At 31.7% G+C, this 21,373-nt stretch overlaps 1 protein-coding gene across 1 annotated transcript in view; it reads left to right on the top strand.

Moving 5' to 3' along the window:
* The first annotated feature begins 10,552 nt into the window (after positions 1–10,552).
* Positions 10,553–21,373, top strand: part of LOC139504043 (uncharacterized) — an 88,550-nt gene continuing 77,729 nt past the window's right edge. Inside the window, exons 1-8 of the mRNA XM_071294100.1 lie at positions 10,553–10,626; positions 13,098–13,236; positions 13,897–14,087; positions 14,823–14,961; positions 15,887–16,077; positions 16,890–17,028; positions 17,952–18,142; positions 20,732–20,870. Of these exons, the coding sequence (XP_071150201.1) occupies positions 10,554–10,626; positions 13,098–13,236; positions 13,897–14,087; positions 14,823–14,961; positions 15,887–16,077; positions 16,890–17,028; positions 17,952–18,142; positions 20,732–20,870 (1,202 nt within the window). The 5' untranslated portion in view covers position 10,553. The remainder of the gene's footprint in view (positions 10,627–13,097; positions 13,237–13,896; positions 14,088–14,822; positions 14,962–15,886; positions 16,078–16,889; positions 17,029–17,951; positions 18,143–20,731; positions 20,871–21,373) is intronic.

Here is a 21,373-nt window from a genome sequence, read left to right on the forward strand (position 1 = left end):
TTCTTATGTTGCACGGTTATACCACTGTCCGAGGTTAGGGGGAGGGTTGGGATCCCGCTAACATATTTAACCCCGACACATTATTTATGTATGTGCCTGTCCCAAGTCAGGAGCCTTTAATTCAGTGGTTGTTGTTTATTTATGTGTTACATATTTGTTTTTCTTTTATTTTTTTTTATGTAAATAAGGCTGTTAGTTTTCTCGTTTGAATTGTTTGACATTGTCATATCGGGGCCTTTTATAGCTGACTAAGCGGTATGGACTTTGCTCATTCTTGAAGGCCGTACGGTGACCTATAGTTCTTAATGTCTGTGTCTTTTTTTGTCTCTTGTGGACAGTTGTCTCATTGGCAATCATACTAAATCTTCTTTTTTATATAGATCTATATGTACATACCATTTAATATGACATACTAAGTATATCACCTTCTATCCCATTTTCCAAGGATATTGGCATATATTGAGAGAAGCGAATGACAAAGAATGTAACGTAAACCTCATAAGTCAGAAACATCCTGACAAAGCCAATGTAACACAATTAAAACAATAATAAGACAAACAACAGGCTTTGTGTCAGTCTAATGACTAAAATATATAATTTGGTTTGATGTTTTGGTGCATCCCAACCGTTTAAGGCGAGTATTAGGCCCCTACAATATTGCTAAATCCCACTGCATTCGGGATGTGGCTAAAAGTTCTATCCTTATATTATGTAATTTATATAGCTGGCTGTATACATGGTATATAAGATTTATTTTATTTTTGTTTTTCCTGTTAGTTTCTCTTTTAAAATGTTTTCAATTTGTCCTGTCAGGCTCTTTAAACTTGATATGTGGTATGGGTGTTGTTCATTATTGATTGTTGTACATCGACCAGTATAATTGCTGGAGTCTACCTCAGTCGATGGAAATGTTTCATATCGTATTGTTTTCATAGCAAATGAAGGTGAACTGACAGCCGTTTTGTATTGGTCTTTATCTTGGCAGGAGGGAACAAAAGGGTGGCAGAGATAAAACTTACCTTTACCATTTTACAAAATTTTCAACGTTTTGCAGATTTTTGTACAAATACTTGATATTTTATTCTTTTTTCAGTGAATCTTTAGCAATTATGTATACTTTCTTGATATGCCCCATTTAACATTTTGCAACTTGACCTTACAGTGTTATACCACAAAACAATTTAAATAAACTATGCGATATTTATATCTTAACGTGACAATTTGAAAGTTATATGAGAACACTGAGTATACTAAGTCATGACCAGATTATTTAGAAATAAAAGTGTTTTAATGTTATTGTTCGTAATACAATATGAAAGCTGACCAAAGAAAATATTAAAAAACAACTTTTAAAAGAACATGCGTAAGTGATATTAAATTTATGATAATATACCTACGAAACAAACCTTATGTTTAGTTAATCATTCGGAATGACGATCACTTAGATGCGTGTTTAACTCTCAAAGTGCGTGTATACAGGCGATCTAATCTACCTGGTGAAAGACGTCATGAAGAAGGGCGAATTCTCTTCGGTGAAGGACATAACTCGGAAGTGAAATATTGAGTTGAATGACATTCTTTTGAAATTATTCTGCAATTTTAATTTCGACCCATTTTAAAGTTGATTTTAATTATCAAAAAATTGATACGAAAACGTTGGGTTTGGCATCTGTAATAAGGTCAAAATTCTCCAATCTGCACTGATAACAAATGTGCTTATTGATTATATGGCCTTGATTCCAAATGACGTGACGTCATTGCGTTCCCGAGAGTATCACCAGTCCTGTAGTCAGCGCTTCGGTGTTGACATGAATATCAATTAAGTGGTCTTTTTTTAAATTTCCTGTTTACAAAAGTATGAATTTTTCGAAATACTAAAGATTTTCTTATCCCAGGTAAAGATTTCCATAGCCGTATTTGGCACAACTTTTTGTAATTTTTTGTCCTCAATGCTCCTCAACTTTGTACATGTTTTGCTTAACAACTATGTTGATCTGAGCGTCACTGGTGAGTCTTGTGTAGACGAAACGCACGTCTGGCGTATTGAATTACAATCCTGGCACTTTGAAAACTATTGAAAACAATGACAATGTTTGTATGGGACATTACGAGAACATTTTTCTACAAAAGCTACAAGTAGGCCTTACAATGCGCAACTAACGTATATCAATTTAGCTTCAGTAATGCCAAATGAATACTTTTGTGCATTACAAACATTTAAAAATGAGTGGATGTGTTACAATAAAGTCTACAGTAATGAAAAAGATTATGGAAAATGTGATAACTTTTTTTTAGAATTAATACCTCATGTGTTACAATAAAGTATACAGTAACAAAACACATTATGCACAATGTGACAACTATTTTTAGATTTATACCACATGTGGTGACTCGTATATTATTAATTAGATATTTTTCTCTATTCTACAGAACTTTGATATGCGATGAATAGATTATAACATGTCTTTTGCATATTGTTCCTAGTATGATCTCTCGGCTAAAGCCTCAGGCAGATATTGGATTCTTGGGATAATACCAAGACCAATATGCAAAAAGACATGTTAACCCCGCAATATTATGTATGTATGTGCCTGTCCCAAGTCAGGAGTCTGTAATTCATCGGTTGTCGTATGTTTATGTGTTACATATTTCTTTTTCGTTCATTTTTTTTCATAAATAAGGCCGTTAGTTTTCTCGATTGAATTGTTTTACATTGTCATTTTGTGTCTTTTATAGCTGACTATTCTTAATGGGCTTTGTTCATTTTTGAAAGCCGTACGGTAACCTATCATTGTTAATTTCAGAGTCATTTTGATCTCTTGTGGAGAGTTGTGTCATTGGCAATCATACCACATCTTCTTTTTTATATGTTAAAATCTATATTTTTGTACTCTAAATACTTCAGGATAATAGCAAATATGAAGGCAGCTGATTGGTACTTTGGAAATTGCAAGTAAGATTTTCAACTCGAAAGGTGATTTCCATGCTCAATAGGGAAACGTCTATTTTAACATTGGTAAATTTAAAAATAACGTCACATCTTGATTATTTTCCATAACGACACACTTTAAAAGACCCACTCCATTTCTTGTCTATTAACACACTATATATGTTACTTTTTAATTAACTATTATCCCTTAAATGTTCTTTTCATAAATATATCTAATTTTCAAACGACTTTTAACTTGAAATTTTGTTTCCTTTCAAGAAATATTTTAATCATTAATTCTATTTAATAGATGAAAAACAAGAATGTGTCCATAGAACAGTGATGCCTCACTCACCCTCCGATTTTCTATATACAGTGGACTGTGATTTTGATATCTAAAACTAGAAGGGTCATATCATAGGGAACATGTGTACTAAGTTTCAAGTTGATTAAACTTCAACTTCATCAAAAACTACCTCAACCAAAAACTGTAACATGAAGCGGGACAGACGGACGGAAGAACAAACGGATGCACAGACCAGAAAAAATAATGCCCCTCTACTATCGTAGATGGGGCATAAAAATCAAGACATCATAAAGAAACAACGACTTTTTCATAAAGCTGTATGGTCTAAACTTATGTATTTGTGTGTAATGCTTTGGAGAAAGAAAAAAAAAACCAAATACACAATGAATTATTATTTTTAATAAACAAATATCAAAACCTCGTGTTGTTCATTTAAAAGACACAATACTGTAATTGCTAATATTTTGGAGGTTGTAGTCTTATTTTGTACATCTTTTTGTCGTTGTTATTCACTAACTGCAAATTTGCTTAATATTTTATATACAATCATGCACTACCAATAACGTTGCTTGATTGAATCTACTTCGAATTACTTTCGTGACTGAGTGTTCGTCGGTACGATCTGTATAATAATACAAGTTGGAATTTCAGTACTGAGTTTTTTTCTAGTAATCTTGAAAACAGTGATCAAAATTAGAACTATTTCCAGTGGTCCCTTTCTACAGAATGGTTCTATATGTAATAGTAACTACCGCTGTCTAGCTAATATATGAAGTATAATTTATTTCATGAAACATACTCAAACAAACTCTCACAATACTAACAACAAACGGAAATGGAGTACGCTTTAAACCTGTTCTTCGATTCAAAGCATTCAACATATCTAGTTTTGGCATGTATGGCTGTATAAAGCCTTAGTTAACTGTTTTATTTTTAAATTAAAAAAAACAAACTTGAAACTTAAATGACCTCGCACGAAAATACTTGTATTTTTTGAATGGAACTCTTTCATTTGCTGGCCTTAAATGTCATTGAAACATGTGTGTGGTCGCTAAAAAACAAGGCCTGTCAAATTATTTGTTTTTATATAAAATCGCTGTTATAATGATGCTTAATTTAAAATCAATTAAAAAAATGCAGTGAAGACTACTTACAGATCGATCTTTTACCCACTCGTTGTGCTAAAACGCATTAACATACTTCAAAGGCATTGATTGTAACCGTCATTTGGGTTATAAGCAAATAATGCATTTAATTTTAAAATGTTTACCTAAATGTAAAATTGTTCGGGACACGAAAGCATCGAGTAACACACCAGCTTCGTGTTACTATTAAACACGGATAAAAAGAACCATACATTGTTATCTGAACGCGATCATTTAAAATATGTGAGGTTGAAAACTGGAAAATTTAGTTTATGTTACGAATTGCAGATTTCTCAAGTGGACAAAGTTAAACGAAATCGTTTTAGATTACTTTGAAAAATGTTCAATAGTATCAATAGTATTTTAGTTAATGTAACAGCAAAACAAAAACAAAAACAGTGCTTTCGAATCTGAAATTACACATTGTCATAGTGTCGGCCTGTCATATTTTCAACACCGTTTTTTTGTGTTGCCTGCTTAATGCTTATTTGTTATCAATTTTAAGCCAGGAACATTCGTCACGTATCAATGATCCGATTATTAAATTATATTCACGCATTTCATATATTCTAAATTAAAACAATTATTTAACCAGTCTCTGATATAGGAACTTAATAAATGACAAAAGTTGGTATATTGTGATTGAGAAAAAGGCGAGACAATAAAATCATTTTAGTTGGCATTATATAGTGACATTGGTATATATTGATATACCTTGGAGTTTTGGATACTTTGCCAATATTTGATATGCAAGTAAAAAAACCCAATAGGAAAGATGTAAATCAGGAGACGTTTGGTACATTGTTAAAACCTATATTGGTCAGCAACATAACGAATGAATTAACTAGCACAGATATATATTGGCTATTTTCGATATCGAAACCTTATAGTGACTATTGGAAACAGAGCTCCGTCATGTTTGTATGATGGACTCCTGAATCGTATGACTGAAATAAAAATTTGGGACTAAGATCTGTATGAGAATTTAAATTTGTTTTTTACAGCCTGTAGGAAAAGGGCTATATTAATGGTAAAGAAGTATGTTTGACAACAACAATAATCTTTTGTTAATATGTCCATAACCCTTGTATACGAAATATGTATTTTGAAAATTTAACATATTGTTTTTGTCGTATATAACTGTTACATCAACTAACGTACTATTGATATACATACACAACTTTTTAAGTAACCTTGAACGATTTGATGGCCTAGTTAAGAAATTAGCACTTCGTAACATGAACTAAATTCTAAAGTTTTCCACATCACATATTTTTGATAATCAAGTTCAGATTACAATGTATGATTCTTCTATCCGTTTTCGATTGTTACCTGAAGCTAACTCTGACCTTATGCTTCCGGGTCCCAAACAATTTTATATTAGGGGAAAGTTTATAATGTTTACTGAATTGTTTGCATATTACCAAAATTGTATGACGGTTATACTCATTGCGTTTAACATATGTTAACGCGTTTAAGCGCAGTCTGCAGTTGCAGTTAAATTTTGACCATAGTGGGTAAGAGATTGATCTGTGAGTATACTTTATTGCATTATGAAATTGAAAAACATAATTAATATTCTTTATTAAATTTTAAACCTGGTACCCTTTGTAAGGTATTATTCGTGTGTTTCTCTGTTCTGTATGTTCTATTTTGTTTGCATTGTAGTCTTGTCATGTAATGTTGTCATTTTAATGTTATATTTGACATTGCTATAAAAGCGGGAGTTTCGCATGCCACAAGACCAGTTTCAACCCACCATTATTTTCTTAAAATGTCCGGTTCCAAGTCAGGAAAATGGCAATTGTTATATCATAGTTCGTTTCTGTGTGTGTTTCATTCTAATATGGTGTTTCTGTTATGTCGTAGTTCTCCTCTTATGTTTTATTGGTATCCCTCATTTTTAGTTTGTAACGCGGATTTGTTTTTTTTATCAACCTTTCGAACAGTGGTATACTACTGTTGCCTTTATTTATGATGGAACCTCTATATAAAAACAAACTTTTTTGAAAAGCCTTGATGTTCTTTTATTTAGGCGACACAACAAATGTTGTAATACCAGTTTAATGACCAGCAAATGAAAGAGTTCTATTCAGAAACAAAACCCCAACAGTATTGTAAACAACAAACGTCTTGTGAGATCATTTAAGTTTTAAGTTTGTATTTTTAATAATGAAAAAAAAAACTATTATCAAGGGCTATCTACAGCCGAACATGCCATAACTAGATGTGTTGAAGGAAATTAAATATAGCTTTGAAATGAAAAATAGGCATAAAAGCGCACTTGAAGTGCGTTTGATTTATATTTCATATTTTAGTCAGCGGAAGGAACAGTAAGATACAAATGTACAGTAGTTGTCGTTTGTTTATGTAATTTATTCGTGTTGCTCGTTTCTCGTTTTTATATAGATTAGACCGTTGGTTTTCCCTTATGAATGGTTTTACACTAGTAATGTTGGGATCCTTTATAGCTTGTTTTTCGGTGTGAAGCTAGGTTCCGTGTTGAAGGCCGTACCTTGACCTATGGAGAAGACAGAACTAAGTTGAAAAACTTGTGTCTAATCCATTTGTTTTGAACAATAAAATAAGTTTAAACTAAACCTTGACCTATAATGGTTTACTTTTATAAATCTGTAATTTGGATGGAGAGTTGTCTCATTGGCACTCATATCACATCTTCCTATATCTATGACTATTCTTAAGAAAGAGTTAACTAAAAAAAACACTAGTTTCGATCACGGTATCAAAGATTGATAAACAAATGGATCAGTACTGAAAGTCTTATATTTGTTATTATCGAGATCATATCGTCATTGAAGCAACGTCATTAGCAGTACATGGCTGTATATAAAATAGTGAGTAATTTTGCATAGTAAGTACATACTCCATTTAAACAAAAAAAAAGAAGACGTTTACAAAATTAGGATACAAATAAAATATTATGGGGAAAATTGTCATTCAGACAGAAACCCAAAATACGTAAAAATAAGCCAAAAATATTTAGTGGGTTCGAATCTGAATGTGTCGATACGAAACCTTAACAAGATGTGATTAAAAAAAATATCAATGTTGTTAAAATATTTTCCCTTTTGAGCCTGTAAATCACCTCTTGATTTCAACTACCAAATAACTGCGTTGATATTTGCTTTTATCTTTTTTAAGTTTATAATACAAGCAGCAATTGCATCAACACTTATATGATCCTGCTTAGAATTACAGAATAATTTCAAAAGAAAGAGACCATTTCCGAGTTGTGTCCTTCAAGGGACAAAATCGGCAATTATGCGCGCCTTCATGATCTCATTTACCAAATATAAATGATCGCCTGTATCCCTGTACTATTTAAGTTCAACAAATATATTCGTGATAAAAACGTAGGATAAACTAGAATTGTGTCCCGTAGGTATACTATACTAGGATTGATATCACTATCATGACTTAAGTATATTTTGTTAAATGTTTCATGCTTAGCTTACATATTGTATTACTAACAATAACATAAAAACACTTAAAAATGTCCTTTTTATAAATAACCCTTGTATGACATGTTCTAATATTACTTCCAAGGTGTAACGTTACGTTATAAATAATTCATATTTTTTTTGTCGTTTAACATCCAAAGGTCAAGTTGCAAAATGTTAAATGGGGCGTTATCCACTTTGAAGTTATGAAGACAATATTTATGATGTCAAGAGTAACCGACAAAAATGAATGAAAAATCTCTTTTTGGTACAAACAACTGTTAAAAGTTTTAAATGTTGTTAAAATGTAAATGTCATTTTAATTTTGCTTATTTGTGTTTTGTATCTGTATCACATGCCCATCTGCATGCTAATCGTCTATGAAAACAAGAATATATGATTCAATTGTTCAATGAAACAATTTCCAATGAATAAGGTAGACACCAACAATAACTGGTCACTGTACAATCATCAACTAAACAGAACTCTAGCCACATATCAAGTTTAAAGAGGTCCTGACATGTCAAATTTAAAACATTTCAAAAGAGAAACTAACATGATAAACTAAAACATTGTATAACTATAGCAAGACATAAAAACCACAAAACTAAAGGGATAAAACTTATAGACACATTCAGAATGCAGTGGTACTAAGCAAGCTTCCAGGTGCCGAATCCTAGTCTTCTACGGTCGGGATGCAGCACAACCAACATCAAACCAAATCATATATATGTTACAGTAAATAGATGAAATTAGGAATTACATGTAATTACTAAAATTTAGGAATTACAGGAAATTCCCGATGCACTTAGTTAATACAAGTAATTCCTTAAACGGCCCAGTTATTACCAGTAATTACTAATTTTAAAATGAATTTTTACACCTATTTACTGACTGCTAAAACAATGTTGTATTATGGTTAGATGATGAAAAGTTATGGTAATACTAACTAGAAGATCATTTAGTACTCTTAAAATTTTGAATGGTTGAGTTGTATAAAAAAATCTATTGAATAAATATGGACTTTTAAATATTTGGTTAAATCAGAGTAACTTTAGTTTTAATCCAAAATGGTTAAAGTTGACCATTATACAGATAATTTTTTACCAATTTCAGCAGACATGGAAATCAGAAATGGAAAATTCTCCCAAAGCATTATGTTTTAACTTTTTAAAGAAAACTTTGAATTTGAAGAATATTTAGACTTATTACCATATTACCTTATAAAGATAAGATAAAGTTGTGTCATTAGCTTCTAGATATAAAAAAAAAAAAATATCTTTTTTTTGTTGTTAAATCATTAATAAAAATGATATAGTGAAATTAGAATTCACTGTTAGCAGCCAATCTTGTTCTATTTTGTTAAATTAGCTGAGAAACAAGGTTGATGAGTTGTGCATTTGCGAGTGAATATTTGGACCTTATTGAATACCTTCAATTCAACCCCTAGCTGGAGATGGGTTATTGATGTATTAAGCTATTAAAATGGTAAGGGTTTTGCAGAACAAATAGTCTCTCTCGCCTTCTTTTGCTGTTAATCGCAGACTCAACAAAAATGAAGAAAACATATTAAAATTTTCCTCTAAATACTATCTTTTGACTAGTACTGTAAGAAGCTTCTGTCAAAATTGGGTAAAATACAGGATGGTTTATAAATTCTAATGTTTTAAAAACTTTAACTGCAGAGTGTATGTTATGTTAACTGGGGAAAACTAGTCCTTTTATAAGTAATATACGAAAAAAAGGATTTTTTTTCAAACTTTACTTTTGGATATCATCTTATGATCATAAGCATTAAACTTCTGTCCAAGTTTGGTAGAAACCCAGGATATTTGGAGAAAATGATTTTAAAGTTTTAAACCACAGTGCTTGATGGAGATTTTAGTTTAACAAAATTATGAAAATCAATTTTGAATTGATATCATTGTCTTGCATGCATATATTTACGGAGTTTCAAAACCTATAAAACAACCATTTTCCAGTTTCAATACATAAAGCACTAAAGAGTATGCACTTTTGGTGTGTTTTATATTCCAACATCCCTAAGTAAGCCCCCTTAAAATACCCTACCCTTTACATTTTTATTTGGTATCTTGAATTATGTTTTGAATTTTAAAACAAAAACATCAAGTTAGTAAATAGCTGTAAAAATGACATTAAAAATCAGTGATTACCAGTAATCACTGAAACAACTAGTAAATACATGTAATTACTAAATTGGCTAGTAATTACAGGTATTTACTGAAATGTTTAGTAATTACATGTAATTCCTAATTTTACCTATTTACTGTAACATATATACGTTATCAAAGTTTTATTCATTAGATCGAAACAAAGCCTGTTTTGTAACCTTGACCTTGTCAGTTTTTTTTAAGACTAATGAGTTTTGCCTTTACGTTACCTTCTGTATCATCCGCTTCTCTGTTCATTTGAAAATGTATTTGAAAAAATGGTATAGTAGGTGATATATTTGATAGTGAGTGGTATGAACATATAAATCAGTACTTTGTATCAGTATGAGTCGCCTTATAAAATTGGGATTCAAATAGAAAAAAAGTTGGTTTTACTATATATTTCTAATGGATTTTTTCTATTTGAGATGACCCATTTTTTTGTTGTCAACTTTAAACGTGATTAAAATCCTAGTTATCATGGTTATAGACCTAGTTTCCGCAAATGTCTAATAATACCACATTTTTTTTATAGACAGAATGAATCAAATGATATGGACAATTATTGTAACTACAATGACATCTAGATGTGTGGTCGAGTGCCAGCTATCGGGTTTGCTAATTTAATCTTACTTCATTATCATTATCACTTTTACGTAACAATAACTATTGTATTGAATTAAGATATGGAACGAATTCCTTGATTCATCATATGCATGACATAGTTAGATAATTCAATTTAATTACACAATAGCTAACATTCTATATATATGTTTAAGTAAGGCCGTGTTCAAATTGACCTAAACTCGGTGTTGTGTAAGTGTAACTCACACGTAAACTAAACAAATCTACATTCCAATTGATTAAATTCAATGTTTACATGTAGTGTAAAACATGTTTTGTCTACATGCAGTCGATGCTCGATGTAGGCCTTGTGTAGATTAAGTGTACACAAAACTAGGCATTTAAAACATTAAGTTTCACCGTGTATATTTAAGGAAGAAACAATTTATGAATAAAATTGATATTTATAACAATTATTAATAAAGTTCTTAACAGAAATATTTGTCTACACTTGATATATATTTTTTTAAACTTAACGTAGCTTTATTACGCCCTTAAATATCAAACTCAAAGCAGCATCATTGCCGAACACATAATTCGTTTGAAAATTAAGGTCTTTACGAATCGACTTGACTTGCACAGAAATGTTTGCCACTGGTCTTTACTCAAACAACGATTCACTCATAAATGCATTACTTAAAAAGTGTGAGGTAAATGTATTGCTTGTCTAGTACATGTATCTCGGATCCGTTAAATTACCCTTAAAACTAAAAAAGAACATTACCCCCTCCCTTTGCCAAATACACCTTGGAGAAGAAATACCATTTGAAACAAAAAGAAAAGATAGGAATATAGTGATCCCTATTATATCATTCCTTCTTCTCCTTCAATCTCTGTACCGATGTAATGCATTGGCTTTATGAGAATAAAAATATATATTCTTCGCCTGTAAGCAAGCTGCTGCAGCCTCCGTTTTCTAATGCTTAATCGAGACATCTTTATTATTTTTAAACTACTGCAAATCATCAAAATGGCTTTTATAAAGAATCAACCACTTAACTTAAAAAAAAGGGGGGGGGGGGTATTTTGTTAATTTATCTGAGACAGAAATTTTTCCGCGCAAACGTTTTATTCCGGTTTATTTTTCGATGCTGGTAATCAATTTTTTTTCCAACATATAATACTATAATGTAAGAGGAAACTCTTGATTTTGAATATTTGTGTATCATCTGTAGGCTTTTATTTTTTTTTATCCAATTGGTGTTCGGAATATTTCCATCGATACCCCCCCCCCCCCCCCCCACCCGATTTGAAGTCAAATGGTCGTTTCCTTATTGCTAGAAAAGTTTTCATTCGGTTCTACGTAATGAACATTTAAATGACATAGAGTTTACAAGTGTGGACAAATCTTATGTACAGGTAACTAAACAAGGTGTATAGATGTGAACAAATTTAATGTGAAACCAATGTCCAGTACATTAAACTAATTGTAAACAAGTTTACTGTACATGTCGTTTGGTGTGAACACGGCCTAATTGTTATAAAATACATTAAATATCATAATTGCAAACCTAATTTTGATTTATATCCAACGTTTAGAAATTAACCCGTGACGTCAATATTGTGGCGTTGATACATTCATATGACGGACAGTTCGCAATTCTATTATGCTGTGTTTGTGAACTTCCCTTATCATTTTAGGTATTTGTTATTATTCTATGGTTAGCATGTCGAAATATACTAATTGAATCATATCATAAGGTCTTTCAACTTTTATGTGGAAAAATTGATTGTTTTAGTTCTGATTAATTTTTTCTTTCGTCTTATTTGGTTCTTGCAATAAATATTTGTTTCGCAATATGTCGCTTAGATGTTTCTCATATTGTATCGTATAGTAAGAGTTATATCCCCGAACACTGTTTCCTGCAACATGAAATGTTTATTGAATCACCAAATGCCATGACAGACAGATGCATGCCCCAAATGTTTACCATGAGCTTAATGCAAAAGAAACGACTGCAGAACAAAATTGCATTTTAAACCCTAAAGTTATACCACATAATTGCCAAAAACACACTGGTGTTGACGGGACAAAGGGTAATTCAGAATCAGAACTCTAAACATACCTGAACAGAATTGGTTGACCTTTCTGACAATTATTTTGACGTTGGTTACAGGCAGTTAGTGCTTTTGACGGTGGTACATTGGGGTTTCAGAGCATACCACATGATTCGACCATTAAAACGATATTAGACAATGGAGTTATAAAGGAAATTTGTATAACAAAAATTGCATATTTGAAAATGGAAATCAAAACGAATTTCGGTCCGAATATATTAAAGGGTTAATCCGACTATAAAGCTTTTGCAAATTCAACAAATGGCAATTTTCTTATATGATGGTTTTGTTGTATTTATTCTCTGTACATTTGAGAAAATATATTTACTGATTTAAGTCTCCATGACGTATTTAGTCTTTGTTAATTCATGATCATATCTTTTTTTGCCTAACTATCTACAGGTGATTTGCGTATACTGTCGACCAGTCAAACGAATAAAGGAAGATTGGAAATTTATTATGAAGGTGCATGGGGAACAGTTTGTGACAATCAGTTCGAAAATGTTGATGCAGAAGTGGCTTGTAGACAGCTCGGATATTGGTGTGTATTGCTTTAAAGCAGATAACACATGCACAAATCAATTTAAATCAGTTCAATTATATCCAATTGAAATTGTCACTCGCGTCTATTTTTCCATCATTTGTTTTATTTTGTTATTCCATTCTTGTTTCATTGTTTCAATTTTGCAACACATTGCTTTATGTCATAAGTCTACAATTCCTTATTATTCCATCAATCTGTCACTAAATTCTTACTTTTTTCTGTTATCTGTTAATTCAATTATTCTTCCTATTAATTAAGAACCCAAATATTTATCTGGACCAAAAAAAATAATTTCGGAACGGTTACGGTATTTTTGCGTATTAAAAGTCTCGGGATATTATAATTTTTTAGACAAACAGCTGAAATTCACCAAAAACACCACGAAAACTGTAAAAAACGTTCTGTCTTGCTCTGTTTAGAGTTTTGTCGATGGCAAATTAATTTGAATGTTGGTAAAATTATATGTCAAGAACCAATAAGACATACTTCCGTGTAACCTGAGCCCTAAATCTGAATATGTGAAAGTATCTCACCAACGTTGTATTTGTATATACTGTCAATGAAATAGTTTCCTAGTGTTCAACTGAACATTGAGAATAAAGTACAGAACTAAAAGTAGTCGCTATCTAACCCCGTGTATCTATCATTTATTTATAGTTCTGGAATGATGATTCCCTCTAATCGTGTTGATGATGGACAAGGTACTATTTGGTTAAATGACGTAGACTGTTCTGGTTCAGAAACTAAATTACTGAATTGTTCACACTCTATCGATACAACACAGTGTCATCACTATGAAGATGTCGGTCTCCATTGTTTTCTAAGCTGTCCAGAAGAAGAAAATGAAGGTAGAAATTCGTATGAATCAAATGTTCAAAACAATCCTATAAAAATATACATAGCTTTTTTGTATTAGAAAATGGAAAACACCGTATAATCAATGAGTTTTATAATAATTTATTTACTCGGTCTACTGTAGTACAGGTCATAGAAAATGAATTATGTATTAATATATTTCTAACTAGTTTCCACAGACTGATTGTTATATCTTGCACTGACAAAATTAATTACTGAGCAATCTAATGTTGTGGGTTTTTTTTTTAACTCAATCCTCCTACATTAATATTTTATACATTTTTCTAAAAGCTTTACAATTTTTAATATATCAATCAATCAATCAAATCATTTTGTAAAAAATCTGATATTTAGTGCACAGATAGGAAGAATAACTGCTTTCAACGTTATTATCGTAGAGAACTTATGTCTATAGGAAAACAATACCGCATTTGGCACATTTTTTTTTGGAATTTTGGGTATGCAACACTATCAGATATGTACTTGTTTGGCTTGTACTTGTTATTTTTGTTAATTCTGTTGATCTGAGCGTCACTGATGAGTCTAATGGAGACGAAACACGCGTCTGGCCTATTGAATTATAAGCCTGATACCTTGAATCACCACTAAAGGAACCAATCTAAAATATAGTGCCGTAAATTTATGTGCGTGACATGAATATACAAAGTTTAAAAGGATATTTTATACTATTAAAGAAGATTCTTCTTATGATTGAATATTCTTTGCAGGTCGTTTGCGTTTTATAACAGGTTCTGTTGAAAATATAGGACGACTGGAAATTAATTATAGAGGTGAATGGGGAACACTATGTTCTACTCACTTTGGTCATGTTGATGCAGAAGTAGCATGTAGACAGCTCGGATATTGGTGTGTATAACATTTAAAGCAGGATCACAAATGTAGCAATGAATTAGTATCGAAGTCAGTTGATTCATCCTATTTCATTTGTTCGTAATATGTCCTATAATGACAGCAACTTTTGAAAGAAGGATTTCTCATTTGATATGATATACGGACAGTTTTTATAATTTATATAAAAAGACATCAGTCAAAATTGAGTTCATTAATATTAGTACATTATTATTGAGAAAAAAAACCGAATGAAATAGAAGCCATTTAATTGGTAAATTAGAATTCAATAATTTTGTTTTAAGGATTATTACATAACACATACCGTTTACGGTTTATTTGCACTGCTGCACTAATCCCGCTGGCATCAGATGTTTTAAAGTGAAAACAATAAAGTCGATGGAAAATGGGACCTAATCACGTGGTATGAGTGTAATTAAAAACTTTTGATACCAATCGTCCCAAATTGAGAGAACGATGCGGCACATAGAAGCACAGTTATCTGAAGAATACATTCACCAAAGCTTTACAAATATTAAAGAGCATATTTAACCCCGCCACATTATTTGTGTCTGTGTCTGTCCCAAGTCTGGAGCCTGTAATTCAGTGGTTGTCGTTTGTTTATGTGTTACACATTTGTTTTTCGTTCATTTTGGTATAATAAGGCCGTTTGTTTTCTTGTTTGAATTGTTTTACATTGTCTTATCGGGGCCTTTTATAGCTGAATATGCAGTATGGGCTTTGCTTATTGTTAAAGGCTGTACGGTGACCTATAGTTGTTAATATCTGTGTCATTGTGGTCTTTTGTGGATAGTTGTCTCATTGGCAATCATACCACATCTTCTTTTTATATACTCAACATTAAAAGTACTTATCAGAATTTAAATCTCGAAACGACAAGTAGTGAGTATCAAATCCCATGTTTTTTTTCATTTATTCATAGTTCAGGACAGATGATTCCCTTTGATTATATAGATGATGGCAATGGAACCATTTGGTTAGATAGAATAGATTGCTCTGGTTCAGAACATAAATTAATCAATTGCACATACTCAATCGATACATCACACTGTAGTCACAGATACGATGCTGGCGTCAAATGTTATCTCAGCTGTCCAGCAGAAGAATATGAAGGTAGGATTAGGTTTTAATCAAACGTTCGACACAATCGTTTTAATATGTACATGGTGGCTATTGCATATAAATATGGAAAACACAGTACTGTTTATTTGGTTTACTTCGGTGCAGTACCTATAACAATAACTATACAATTATGTATGTACGTCAAATTTCAACTAATTAATGTCCATCGTAATCGATATTAGTAAAGGTGCACTGACTTTTGCTATGTAATTGGGAAATGTTGTCTAGTGAGATTTATCCATACAATACCATCACTTGTATTTGTATGATTTATCGAAAAATGTATACTGTTTATCCAATTAAAATTTCACACAAGTTCACAATCCTCAATCCTCCTACATTAATATTTTATAAATTTTCTGAAAGCTTTACAATTTTTAATATATCAATCAATCAATCAAATCATTTTGTAAAAAAATCTGATATTTAGTGCACAGATAGGAAGAATAACTGCTTTCAACGTTATTATCGTAGAGAACTTATGTCTATAGGAAAACAATACCGCATTTGGCACATTTTTTTTGGAATTTTGGGTATTCAACACTATCAGACATGTACTTGTTTGGCTTGTACTTGTTATTTTTGTTAATTCTGTTGATCTGAGCGTCACTGATGAGTCTAATGGAGACGAAACACGCGTCTGGCCTATTGAATTATAAGCCTGATACCTTGAATCACCACTAAAGGAACCAATCTAAAATATAGTGCCGTAAATTTATGTGCGTGACATGAATATACAAAGTTTAAAAGGATATTTTATACTATTAAAGAAGATTCTTCTTATGATTGAATATTCTTTGCAGGTCGTTTGCGTTTTATAACAGGTTCTGTTGAAAATATAGGACGACTGGAAATTAATTATAGAGGTGAATGGGGAACACTATGTTCTACTCACTTTGGTCATGTTGATGCAGAAGTAGCATGTAGACAGCTCGGATATTGGTGTGTATAGCATTTAAAGCAGGATCACAAATGTAGCAATGAATTAGTATCGAAGTCAGTTGATTCATCCTATTTCATTTGTTCGTAATATGTCCTATAATGACAGCAACTTTTGAAAGAAGGATTTCTCATTTGATATGATATACGGACAGTTTTTATAAGTTATATAAAAAGACATCAGTCAAAATTGAGTTCATTAATATTAGTACATTATTATTGAGAAAAAAAACCGAATGAAATAGAAGCCATTTAATTGGTAAATTTGAATTCAATAATTTTGTTTTAAGGATTATTACATAACACATACCGTTTACGGTTTATTTGCACTGCTGCACTAATCCCGCTGGCATCAGATGTTTAAAGTGAAAACAATAAAGTCGATGGAAAATGGGACCTAATCACGTGGTATGAGTGTAATTAAAAACTTTTGATACCAATCATCCCAAATTGAGAGAACGATGTGGCACATAGAAGCACAGTTATCTGAAGAATACATTCACCAAAGCTTTACAAATATTAAAGAGCATATTTAACCCCGCCACATTATTTGTGTCTGTGTCTGTCCCAAGTCTGGAGCCTGTAATTCAGTGGTTGTCGTTTGTTTATGTGTTACACATTTGTTTTTCGTTCATTTTGGTAAAATAAGGCCGTTTGTTTTCTCGTTTGAATTGTTTTACATTGTCTTATCAGGGCCTTTTAAAGCTGACTATGCAGTATGGGCTTTGCTTATTGTTAAAGGCCGTACAGTGACCTATAATTGTTAATATCTGTGTCATTGTGGTCTTGTGTTGAGAGTTGTCTCATTGGCAATCATACCACATCTTCTTTTTATATACTAAACATTAAAAGTACTTATCAGAATTTAAATCTCGAAACGACAAGTAGTGAGTATCAAATCCCTTGTTTTTTTCATTTATTCATAGTTCAGGACAGATGATTCCCTCTGATTATATAGATGATGGCAATGGAACCATTTGGTTAGATAGAATAGATTGCTCTGGTTCAGAACATAAATTAATCAATTGCACATACTCCATCGATACATCATACTGTAGTCACAGATACGATGCTGGCGTCAAATGTTATCTCAGCTGTCCAGCAGAAGAAGATGAAGGTAGGATTAGGTTTTAATCAAACGTTCGATACAATCGTTTTAATATGTACATGGTGGCTTTTGCATATAAATATGGAAAACACAGTACTGTTTATTTGGTTTACTTCAGTGCTGTACCTATAACAATAACTATACAATTATGTATGTACGTCAAATTTCAACTTATTAATGGCCATCGTAATCGATATTAAGTAAAGGTGCACTGACTTTTGCTATGTAATTGGGAAATGTTGTCTCGTGAGATTTATCCATACAATACCATCACTTGTGAATAGTAATTGTATGATTTTTCGAAAAATGTATACTGTTTATCCAATTAAAATTTCACACAAGTTCACAATCTATAATCAAATCAATTTCGTATTTTGGGTATTCAACACTATCAGATATGTACTTGTTTGGCTTGTACTTGTTATATTTGTTAATTATTTTGATCTGAGAGTCACTGATTAGTCTTACGGAGACGAAACACGCGTCTGGCCTATTGAATTATAAGCCTGATACCTTGGATCACCACTAAAGGAACCAATCTAAAAATATAGTGCCGTAAATTTATGTGCGTGACATGAATATACAAAGTTTAAAAAGTATATGTATACTAATAAAGAAGTTTCTTCTTATGATTGAAAATTCTTTGCAGGTCATTTGCGTTTTATAACAGGTTCTGTTGAAAATATAGGACGACTTGAAATTAATTATAGAGGTGAATGGGGAACAATATGTTCTACTCACTTTGGTCATGTTGATGCAGAAGTAGCCTGTAGACAGCTTGGATATTGGTGTGTATAACATTTAAAGCAGAACCACAAATGTATCATGAATTAGTTTAAAGTCAGTTGATTCATCCTATTTTATACCAAATTCATGAGAGAGTATCGATAGTTTACAATTCGATGTTCGTAAGATATCCTATAATTGGTAGTTTTTATTCGATAGCAACTTTTAAAAGACGGATTTCTCATTTGATATGATATACGGACAGTTTTTAAAAGTAATATAAAAAGACATCAATCAAAATTGAGTTTATTAATACTAGTACATTATTACTGAGAAAAAAAGCCACGAATGAAATAGAAGCCATTTAATTGGTAAATTTGAATTCAATAATTTTATTTTAAGGATAATTACATAACACATACCGTTCATGGTTTATTTGCACTGCTGCACTAATCCCGCTCGCTTCAGATGTTTTAAAGTGAAAACAATAAAGTCGATGGACATTGGGAACTAATAACGTGGTATGAGTCTAATTAAAACATTTTGATACCAACCGTCCCAAATTGAGAGATCGATGCGGCACATAGAAGCACAGTTATCTGAAGAATACATTCACCAAAGCTTTACAAATATTAAAGAGCATATTTAACCCCGCCACGTTATTTATGTATGTGCCTGCCCCAAGTCAGGATCCTGTAATTCAGTGGTTGTCGTTTGTTTATGTGTGACACATTTGTTTTTCGTTCATTTTTGTATAATAAGGCCGTTTGTTTTCTCGTTTGAATTGTTTTACATTGTCTTATCAGGGCCTTTTAAAGCTGACTATGCAGTATGGGCTTTGCTTATTGTTAAAGGCCGTACAGTGACCTATAGTTGTTAATATCTGTGTCATTTTGGTCTTGTGTTGAGAGTTGTCTCATTGGCAATCATACCACATCTTCTTTTTATATACTCAACATTAAAAGTACTTATCAGAATTTAAATCTCGAAACGACAAGTAGTGAGTATCAAATCCCATGTTTCTTTTCATTTATTCATAGTTCAGGACAGATGATTCCCTCTGATTATATAGATGATGGCAATGGAACCATTTGGTTAGATAGAATAGCTTGCTCTGGTTCAGAACATAAATTAATCAATTGCACATACTCTATCGATACATCATACTGTAGTCACAGATACGATGCTGGCGTCAAATGTTATCTCAGCTGTCCAGCAGAAGAAGATGAAGGTAGGATTAGGTTTTAATCAAACGTTCGATACAATCGTTTTAATATGTACATGGTGGCTTTTGCATATAAATATGGAAAACACAGTACTGTTTATTTGGTTTACTTCAGTGCTGTACCTATAACAATAACTATACAATTATGTATGTACGTCAAATTTCAACTTATTAATGGCCATCGTAATCGATATTAAGTAAAGGTGCACTGACTTTTGCTATGTAATTGGGAAATGTTGTCTCGTGAGATTTATCCATACAATACCATCACTTGTGAATAGTAATTGTATGATTTTTTGAAAAATGTATACTGTTTATCCAATTAAAATTTCACACAAGTTCACAATCTATAATCAAATCAATTTCGTATTTTGGGTATTCAACACTATCAGATATGTACTTGTTTGGCTTGTACTTGTTATATTTGTTAATTATTTTGATCTGAGCGTCACTGATGAGTCTTACGGAGACGAAACACGCGTCTGGCCTATTGAATTATAAGCCTGATACCTTGGATCACCACTAAAGGAACCAACATAAAAATATAGTGCCGTAAATTTATGTGCATGACATGAATATACAAAGTTTAAAAAGTATATTTTATACTAATAAAGAAGTTTCTTCTTATGATTGAAAATTCTTTGCAGGTCATTTGCGTTTTATAACAGGTTCTGTTGAAAATATAGGACGACTTGAAATTAATTATAGAGGTGAATGGGGAACAATATGTTCTACTCACTTTGGTCATGTTGATGCAGAAGTAGCCTGTAGACAGCTTGGATATTGGTGTGTATAACATTTAAAGCAGAACCACAAATGTATCATGAATTAGTTTAAAGTCAGTTGATTCGTCCTATTTTATACCAAATTCATGAGAGAGTATCGATAGTTTACAATTCGATGTTCGTAATATATCCTATAATTGGTTGTTTTTATTCGACAGCAACTTTTAAAAGACGGATTTCTCATTTGATATGATATACGGACAGTTTTTAAAAGTAATATAAAAAGACATCAATCAAAATTGAGTTTATTAATACTAGTACATTATTACTGAGAGAAAAAAAAACCGAATGAAATAGAAGCCATTTAATTGGTAAATTTGAATTAAATAATTTTATTTTAAGGATAATTACATAACACATGCCGTTTATGGTTTATTTGCACTGCTGCACTAATCCCGCTCGCTTCAGATGTTTTAAAGTGAAAACAATAAAGTCGATGGACATTGGGAACTAATAACGTGGTATGAGTCTAATTAAAACATTTTGATACCAACCGTCCCAAAT

This window comes from Mytilus edulis, chromosome 14 (genome assembly GCF_963676685.1).
Source record: "Mytilus edulis chromosome 14, xbMytEdul2.2, whole genome shotgun sequence".
NCBI classification, from domain to species: domain Eukaryota; kingdom Metazoa; phylum Mollusca; class Bivalvia; order Mytilida; family Mytilidae; genus Mytilus; species Mytilus edulis.